This window comes from Synchiropus splendidus, chromosome 1, assembly GCF_027744825.2.
Source record: "Synchiropus splendidus isolate RoL2022-P1 chromosome 1, RoL_Sspl_1.0, whole genome shotgun sequence".
Lineage (NCBI taxonomy): Eukaryota > Metazoa > Chordata > Actinopteri > Syngnathiformes > Callionymidae > Synchiropus > Synchiropus splendidus.
The window spans coordinates 36,936,582-36,946,150 of record NC_071334.1 but is presented as its reverse complement, the minus strand read 5'-3'; the positions used below and the strand labels follow the sequence as shown (position 1 = coordinate 36,946,150).

General features: G+C 42.5%; 2 protein-coding genes and 1 pseudogene across 2 annotated transcripts; 1 reads left to right on the top strand and 2 right to left on the bottom strand.

Moving 5' to 3' along the window:
- Nucleotides 1–100: 100 nt before the first annotated feature.
- On the bottom strand, nucleotides 101–3,588 carry LOC128760760 (uncharacterized protein K02A2.6-like; annotated as a pseudogene).
- Nucleotides 3,589–5,070, bottom strand: LOC128760685 (uncharacterized). Its single transcript, XM_053868326.1, has 2 exons — nucleotides 4,090–5,070; nucleotides 3,589–3,866 (listed from the first exon to the last, which is right to left on the bottom strand). Exons 1-2 carry the CDS (start codon nucleotides 4,811–4,813, stop codon nucleotides 3,589–3,591), a joined length of 1,002 nt encoding a protein of 333 aa, XP_053724301.1. The 5' UTR covers nucleotides 4,814–5,070.
- Nucleotides 5,071–5,414: 344 nt separating this feature from the next.
- On the top strand, nucleotides 5,415–8,786 carry LOC128760617 (gamma-interferon-inducible lysosomal thiol reductase-like). Its single transcript, XM_053868199.1, has 7 exons — nucleotides 5,415–5,621; nucleotides 6,089–6,277; nucleotides 6,826–6,897; nucleotides 6,959–7,048; nucleotides 7,529–7,681; nucleotides 7,930–7,998; nucleotides 8,681–8,786. Exons 1-7 carry the CDS (start codon nucleotides 5,415–5,417, stop codon nucleotides 8,738–8,740), a joined length of 840 nt encoding a protein of 279 aa, XP_053724174.1. The 3' UTR covers nucleotides 8,741–8,786.
- Nucleotides 8,787–9,569: the final 783 nt, after the last annotated feature.

The window sequence follows — 9,569 nt, the reverse complement described above, 5'->3', positions numbered from 1 at the left end:
TTTCAACTAACCTTCAGATCACTGTCAAATGTTTTGTGGTACATAGTGTAATACCTGTTAAATAGTTTGTTTTATTGTTGCTCTGCAATGTTCTGTTTGGCTACATGTTGCGGAAGTGTGTCAGAGAGGGGAGGGGCAGCGGGACAAAGTTGCTGGGGGTTGTTGGGAGTGAGAGCGGTACGGCAAGCGCGAAGGAGTTATCTTCGGTGGTGAAATAAAAACCTGCTGGATTGCATCCTACTCTGGCTGGTGGAATCCTTCTGGATATTACAATACAAACTGCCAAAGATTATAACTGTTTCATTCTGTCTTTGGTTCCTACTTACAGAATGGACCATACAAGATGTTTTGTACCTCAATCGAGAGTTCGTTTATTTAGCTCAACATACGTCCACAGTCTTACCGCTTCACCCGCATCACATACAAGTGTCCCCCTGGGAACAACACACAGAACTACATTCACACAACAATACCATATATTGTTACAGTTACACACAATATGAAAATAGGGAACAAAACAGACCTCAGTGTGCAACTTGTGAACAAATGTCTTTGATAGCATAGGTTTACGTGATATGAAAAGTAGTGTTCACAATTTCATCTTTTTTTTTTTTTAAATCATTCTCAGATGGGCGCTGCGTCCACCTGTCTGTGCCCGTACGCTTCCACAGAGAGTGCTTGTCTGACAGCCAACTTTACACTAGGCATGGGCGACTGCAGAACTTTAACAGTGCTAAGCGAGTTGAACCACAATATTAATGAACGGTGTTAAGCACCTCAAAGTATGTGCTATTATGTGGATGTTTATCTTACATCTTGAAATAAATTTCACAGGATGCACAGTTTCCAAACTGTAAATGTAACTTTAAGTAACATAATATTTGAAGCGAACTGGAACCTTTCGCTCTCTCTTCGAATGTCTCACCACAGATGCAACCTGTGATTCTCCTTGATGCTGTGGAGCCCAAGCAGATTGGTCCTCAGGTATCTCACTTGTTGTAGATCCCACATCCTGCTCCTTGTCCGCGGGTAGACCCTCAGGAACTCCATTGTTGTCTGACAGGACCCCATCATCTGTTCTCTTTTCATGGCTGAGAATGGCATCAGTCAACCGGGCTTGGACTTGATCCACATGTCTCTTCATTTGTTGTCCACGTCCCAAAGTGACCTCGTAAGACACTGGACCTGAAGAACTCTCAATAACCATCATGGTCAATAACATCACGTCATATAGACCAGTGGATTGTCCATATGAGTAATTTCGGATTAATACCTTGTCTCCTGGTGAGAAACATCTCAATTTGGTCTTAACATCATGACTTCATGACTGCTTAAGTTGTTTCATTTTTACTTTTGATTTTACAACAGGCAACACCAGGTCCAACACAGATCTTAGTCTTCGAGACATCATCAGTTCAGCCAGCGACAAACCAGTCGTGGCATGAGGTGTGATATGATAGCTGAACAGGAACCTCGACAGCCGAGTTGCCAAAGTTTCCACCTTCATTTTCCTCATTCCTTCTTTGAAAGTTTGAACTGCTCTTTCAGCCAACACATTTGAAGATGGGTGAAATGGTGCTGACCTCACGTGCTGAATGCCACGTGTTCCATTATCAGAAACCAACATCTTGGGTAATCCAAAGATGCTAAAACTTTGACGAAGTTTCTCAATGGTTACTTGAGATGTGGTTGCTTTCACTGGGTAAATCCATCCATTTGGAATGAGCATCCACTATAATCAAGAACATCTCTCCAAGGAAGGGCCCTGCGTAGTCCACATGTATTCTTGACCATGGTGATTCTGGCCACTCCCAAGTATGTAACGGTGCTATAGCTGGTGCCTTCCGATGTGATTGACACTCCGCACAAGCCTGCACGGTCTTCTCTACATCTTGGTCCATGCCTGGCCACCAGAAATAGGATCTAGCCCTTTCATTCTGGACATCCCCAAGTGAGTTTGGTGATGTAACTTCAGCATTTTGCTTCTCCCTTTGTCTGGAATGACAACTCTAGCTCCCCAGAGAACACATCCATCACTCACACTTAACTCCATTCTCTTCTGAAAGTATGGTTGTAACTGAACATCTGAGGGCCATCCATTAAGAACATGTCTATGGACCTGGGACAGTATGACATCCTTAGCTGTCCAGTTTTTGATTTTTTTCCGTGTTCACCAGAGTTTCATCCAGAACATCCATCATTCAGACTTGTTCAACCCTTTCCTTCTTCCCGAGGATTTCAGGTACAGGCAGCCTGCTCAACGGGTCCGCATTTGAACGTTTTTTTCCTGGTTTAAATGTCTTTGATAGCATAGGTTTACATGATATGAAAAGTAGTGTTCACAATTTCATCTTTTTTTTTCGCGTCCGCCTGTCTGTGCCCGTATGCACCCACAGAGAGCGCTTGTCTGACAGCCAACCTTACACTAGGCACATTATAAACCATGTTGTAAGCATATGCTCTCAGTCGTACAGCCCATCTCTGTACTCTGGGGAACCCATTTGAGGAAAATTTGAGGTTTCTTTTCATTGAATAGATAGATTAATGGTTTGTGATCTGTTTGGATGGTAAAAGTATGTCCATACAAATACTTGGGTAACTTCTCAACACCAAACATAACTGCCAGTCCTTCTTTGTCAAGTTGAGAGTAGTTCTGTTCGGCAGGTTGCAGGATACAGGACACAAATCCTATCGGTCTCTCTCTTTTATTGTCCCACATGTGACAGCACGGCACCCACTCCATATGGAGAAGCGTCACAAGACAAAATTAACTCTCTATCTGCTGAGAAGTGTACCAACACATCTGAGGAGTTCAGCAACACTTTGGATTTCCCAAATGCATAGTCCTGCTTCCTGTCCCATTTCCATCGCACCTCTCTTCTCAACAGTTCATCAAAAACTTATGATAATAATTCAGCAATCCCAGATATGCCTTCAGTTCGGTGACATTTGTGGGCGCAGGTGCTTCGTGAATGGCTTTCACTTTCTTTTACACAAGATGAAGGCCGGTTGTGTACACTTTATGACCCAGGTATTCCACTTCATCCTGCAAGAAGGTGCACTTATTCCTTTTCAACCGAAGCCCTGCCTCTTTTAACCTTTGTAACACCACATCCAGGTTGTTTAGGTGGTCATCCTCATCCACTCCACTCACCAAAATGTCATCTAAATAAACTGCCACAAATGATATCCCTTTCAACAGGCCCTCCATAGTACGGTGAAATATGGCAGGAGCTGATGAAACCCCAAATGGCAGTCGATTGTAGGCAAAAAAAACCCTTGTGTGTATTGACTGTCAAGTATTTCTTTGACTCTTCATCCATGAGTATTTGTTGGTAGGCGTGACTCATGTCGAGTTTAGGCAGCAAAAAGTTCGACTCTAGGGATTGGATACTGTTCCAACGAAGACACAGTGTTGACAGTTAATTTATAGTCTCCACATAATCTGACAGTCCCGTCAGATTTGAGTATAGGTACCACTGGCACTGCCCATTCCGAGTACTTCACTGGTGCGATGATTCCCTCTTTTAACAGTCTGTCCAATTCTGCATCTATGCGGGCTCTCATCGCATAGGGAATGGAGTGGGGTCAAAAGAAACGTGGAACTGGATTGTCCTTTACATGAATGGTTGCTTTGGTACCTCTTAATGTCCCCAATTCATTCTTGAATACCTTCTTTTCAGATAGGTGCAGTGCCTTCCTGTGCACTGATCTATTTTCCTCTTGACCTGCATTTCTTTTTATCTCTTTCCAATGCAGACAAATCTTTTCCAGCCAGCTCCGTCCTAGCAAATTGGGCAGTGTAGCGCTCTGTTGATGGTACTTTACATTAACAACAGCAGTTCCGATCACCTTCACAGGATCCCCTGTATAGGTTTCCAGCTTAATTTGACAGGGTCTTATTTCAGGTGTTTTGCTTTGGAATGTTTTCTTCACTGAATTGTCACTCATGACTACAGCCTGTGTCTATTTGAAAATCAACACCTTTGCCATTGAGTGTCATTTCCACCGTATATGGTTCCACTTTACTCAGCTGCTAGTCACTCATACGTCCTAGGTGGAATTTCATACACTGCATTGTGAAAATACCTTCTTCCGAACTCTGACAGTCTTCTTGTTTCACTTGCACCTTGTGTGACCTGTAGATTCCACTCCGAGTCGTCTTCTTTTTCCGATCCTCCGGTTTCTGTCCCCACTTTTGCGTTTTCTTGTCCCTACAGGCTCTTGCTATGTGCCCTAAATTCCCACAGGCGTGGCATTTTCCACTCTTGAACCGACATTCTGAGGTGTTATGCTGTCCTTTGCATTTGTAGCACTCTTTAACAACTCCTGGACTCTTATCAACCACAGGTGATCCCTGTTTCACCTTAAAACATTTTGCGCCGGGGTTTTGCAAATCCTGTGCATTTCCTGTTGCGGTCTCAGACGCTACAGCAATTGACAAAGCTTTATCAACAGTTAAGTCTGTTTCTGCTAGAAGACGTCTTTGAATTCTGTCATCATTGATACTACAGACGATTCTGTCCCTTAACATCTGCTGTAAGGTGTCCCCGTAATTACAGTCCTGTGCAACCCGACGCAACTCTGCAACAAAATCCATCACTGACTCTCCAGGCATACGACTTCTTGAATCAAATTTGTACCGTTGCACTATTTCACTTGGCTTTGGGTCAAAATGATTCTTAAGCAGGTTTACAAGCTCCTGGTAGGTCTTATCCTTCGGCCTGTCTGGACTGAGAATGTTCCTCATCAAGCTATAAGTTGATGCTCCGACGACACTAGCTCTTTGTCTATCTCCATTTAGCAATGTCATTGGCCGCAAAAAACGGCTCCATTATTTCACACTATTCTTCCCAGGTTTGATTTTTACTATCAAATGCAGCCAGCATGCCAATCGTAGCCGTTTCTTCTTCTTCTTTTCTTTTTTAATGACTCTCCTCCCGTCCGAGCAGAAGTTTCACTTATCTGAAGCGGCGTCTTTATCCTCATCACCAAAAAAGATGTTACATCTTGAAGTAAAACACGGCTTCACAGTTTCCAAACTACAGTCCTTTACTTGACGTGAATTCCAGCACAGGTACATATCAATCCAAACGAACACCGGCAGAGAGAAAGACAACAACGAAGAGTCTCTTCCAGCACTCCCACACTAACACTTTTCGCCCTCTAGTGGCACCTCAACATACCCACACCCCGTCAATCCTGGCAACACAATAATATTGATAATAATAATATACATTTAACAAACACTGCGTTTCCCACTATACTACAAAATATAAAACTTTTTCATTAAGTTAACTTCCAGACGAAACACGTCTAAGGGTTAGGGAAATAGTGATCTTGAAAAACCAATGTTATTAAGTTAAATTACCCATCATGTGACAGCTGCAGCAGCTGTAACTAATCATCCGATGATGAGGAGGAGGAGCAGCTTGAGTCTCCCGTCAGTGCCACAGCTCGCTTTCACTCTGATCTACATCATGGAGCTGCCCCAACTGCTGCCTCTGGTTCTGCTCATCTTTGTGGACCAGAGCGAGTCCCTGAACTTGCGACACAAACCAGCCTGTCGATACCCGCCATCCCAGTGGTGCCACTCTCTGGAGATCGCTGTCCAGTGCGGTGTAAGTTTTCTTTTTTTTTTTAAATAGCAGTAGACTTCCCAATATTCATTCAACTTCAAATGTAGTGCAATAATAAAACAAACTGCATTTTAGTATTTCCCACCTCTATGGCCAAACGTAGTAAAATGTTGTTTTATCTTTTTGATTGTGTTTCACATGGTACTTTAGTCGTGTCACGCTGCTGTGGAAATGAGACGTTCGTGGTTCTTCATGTGACTTTTGGGGTAATTCAATTTGACAAGAAACCCACCGACTCTCAGTTTAAATATGAGCTGGGTCAAATTGTGTTTATTGACAATGTAATACATTTATTTCATTTTATTTTGTTGCTGACATATGTTCACCCATCTCATCCTAAATTTGCAATACTGAACGTGAACATTTCCATGCCATGCATCATAATGGTTCTACAACTGAGGTTAAGGTTTGGTGTTGTTGCATCGACAGTCTGTAAAACTTCTCTTCAGGTGCAGAGACAGTGCATGGAGCTGAACGCCTCCCAATTCTACACCACAGCTCCTCCAGTGTCGGTCACTCTCTACTACAAGAGTCTGTGTCCAGCCTGCAGGGTTTTCATCACACAGCAGCTGTTCCCCACCTGGACCATGCTGCAGGACATAATGACCGTGTCTCTGGTTCCATATGGCAACGCTCAGGTCAGTCGTGTTTTATTCAAGACCACCTCAGTCCAGACCAAACGCTAGGGTTCACTGAAGAGTTTAAATTGTTTAACTTAAATTGTGACTGCAATAAAAGTAATAGGAATATCATGACTAAATAATTTACTTATTCAGAGAGATTTTGTGTGAGATGTGCATGTTGCCGCAATCTGCAGAGTGCTTTTTTCCCTAATGCTTCACAGGCAAACCCAGATTATAATATGGCAATTGAATTATTGTTGACTTTGCCAATATAGTTGCTACTCAGACCTCTCCTATCTCTCTATAGTATGTGCCATCAAAAGGGAGCTATGTATTGTCAGGTGCTGTACAAAAGACTAATTTGGTTTAAATCTACTCGGTAATTTCATTCATTTTACATTAAAAAAAATAACTGTGGTCTCAACTGGTGTTGACAAAAGTCCTGCACATCTGAGCCCAATATCTTTAATGTGGTCACAAGACTGAACACTACATCACTAGGTTGCATTTCAAGATCTATCCAGGTTGCATTTCAAGATCTGTCTGGTGCTGTTTTCAAACAGGAAGTGTCCTCAGCAAACGTTCCATTCAGGTGTCAGCATGGAGAACCAGAGTGTCGTGGAAATATGATCGAGGTATGTCGCGTTATATGGACACTCGTGTGTATGAACATGACCATCTGACTCTGTTTCGCAGGCTTGTGTTCTCCATCTGGCTGGACAATCGGCTTTCCAGATCATCTACTGTATGGAGTCATCTGCTGACGTGCTCAATGCATCCAAACCAGTGAGTGGGAACCACGAGAATGCTTCATTATGTTCTGATTCTTCTCATACCAGTGAGCCAGCTTTGTGAAGGTTTTCCTTTGGTTTGCATCCTCTGAAGCAAGTGGTGTCAAAAGTAGGATGATCATCTAAGATTCTAGGAAGTGTACAATATTTGAAGCAATATCTCACCACTGTTTTCATGTGGGGCCAGTGATAGAGGAAGGAAGTGCAATGCTTTCCCTAGGGTGAAGAAATGTCAGACTGCACTAAAGACGATTTCTTAAGTGGCCCAAATGTATCACCTTGTGATTTAACTGCATTCAGTCAGATTGCACTGATTTGCAAACAAATCAAAACACGCAAGTCTGCAATGGCTTTAAGATCAGGACTTCATTATGTTCTTCAGAAAAATATGTGCTGAAGACAGTTTAATTTAAAAAAAAGATACAGCAGTAAAATCCAGGCATGATGTGACTAATCTCGACTGTGTTCCCTTCAGTGTCTGCAGCTCTACGCTCCTTCTATCTCCTGGAAAAGTGTGGAAACCTGCGTGTCAGGAGGTCTGGGCCGAAGACTGATGCATGCTAATGCTGCCAGAACCAGAGGTCTGACACCTGCACATACTCATGTCCCCTGGGTGACCTTTGACGGGGTGAGATTCTACATGACTTGTATCAAATGTGCACTTTTTGTGTTACTTGTTTGATGGTAAACTGGAGATGTTCTGTCGCACCCACTTGTTGTTCTCCCATAATGGCCCATGTAGAAAACGTAACATGAATGTTGTAAAGTCTGATAGTTGAATATTTATTTCAGTCTCACATTAAACATGCAGAAGCATCCTTTCATCTCAACTTGTTGTGATAGTTACAGTAGAAAAGTGTTGTTTTTGTGCTGCAGGAGTACACTGATGAGAATGAGGACCTGGCCATGGCATCCCTCTTTCATTTGATTTGCCAACTTTACAAGGTGAGGGCAGATTATACTTTAGTATCTAGGATGAATCCTGGAAGGAAACGGGCAACAGAGCTTTTGGTTGAGTAATACGCTACATAATATCGACTCAAACTTCCTTCAGTTGTCTCATCCATGTCTGTCCCAGGTGGAATCATTGTTTTGCCCTAAAGATAATAGAACCTTGAGATACTCTAACTCAGGGGTGGGTAAACTGTTCCAACTGATCATGAGGAAACCTTTTCACCAATCGCATGTCTCAGGAGTTTAATCATTTCATTGCCAATCTGGTCCTACATCTTTCAGCTGACATCTAATTGGCTAAACTGTGTGTGCATGATCAGTTGGAACAAAAACCGGCAGCACCCCGGCCCTTTGAGGATCGGTTTGCCCACCCCTGCTCTGACTGATGCCTTATTGACTTCTTATCATAGCCTTGCCAACTAGCCTGGTTATCTGTGGTCTCATCTCAGGATCGTGGACATGTGCAAAACTCTGTTTTACAGAAGAGCTGCTGAATTGAATCCTGTTTAGGACGGTTGGTGTGTAACCACAGTCACTGGATAGAAGCCTGACAAACAAAAGTGTAGTCTATTGAGAAGGAGCCAGACAGGCATTTTCTGTTATTTGAGTCTCTAAATGAAATCACTGCATCTGAATTTTGGGTCATGTGACTGTTGTGCTCTTTCTGCTTCAGGGTGTGAAGCCACCGTCCTGCACCGGGACACCTGTCAGACTAGACCGAAGTGTCTGTTGAACATCAAAAGCCAACCGAATTCTAACGCTCTGAGAACCTTTTCAACAGGCATTAATCTGGCTAAACTAACGCAATCCACAATTGATGCAACCAATAAACGTTCTTAAACATCTTTCTTTATTGGTACTTTCACATAAACACAATGGACTCCTCAGACTCTGATAATGTGATGTGCACTTGATTGTTGGGTTCCAGAACCTTTTTTTTTTTTAAGTTTTCTTGTTGACAGACTGGTATGAGGAACTTGTCAACAAAGATGAATGTTTTTCCTCAAACATGTGAACGCAGTCAGAGGAAAAATTGAAAGCATGCCAATTTTGAATCATCTACTCCCACCCATGTTGCGATCACTTAATTGCCATACTCAAATTGGTGTCATTGAGCATTCAGTCCTTGTTTGGACAACGGCCACCAATGCATGTTAAGCTGGAATCCATGTATTATTACAACTACTTTTTGGCATTGTTTCAAAAGTTTTGGTCAAAAGAAGTGATTTCGTGCTTGCATCATCAAGAATGAACTCAGTGAAGTCTTATGTGTCTCAATTGTGTTCCTTTTAGTTTGAAGTACTTTACTTGCGTAAAAACAGTTCTTTAATCTACACCCAAAAGGTTTTTTCTCAGTTTAGCGAGTCACTTTGTGTACTGAGTATAGTATTGTCATGCTCACTATCACCCCTCCAATTTTGGCTGCACCTGAATATTTCAACTTTTTTTTTTTGTTTCTTTCTTCCTTCCTTCCTCTCTTCTGGGTTTTCTTATGGATTTCGGAGTCAGAGTGTGAAAACATGACAAAACAGTGAGCTGAATGAGCCATCGCTTAATTTCTG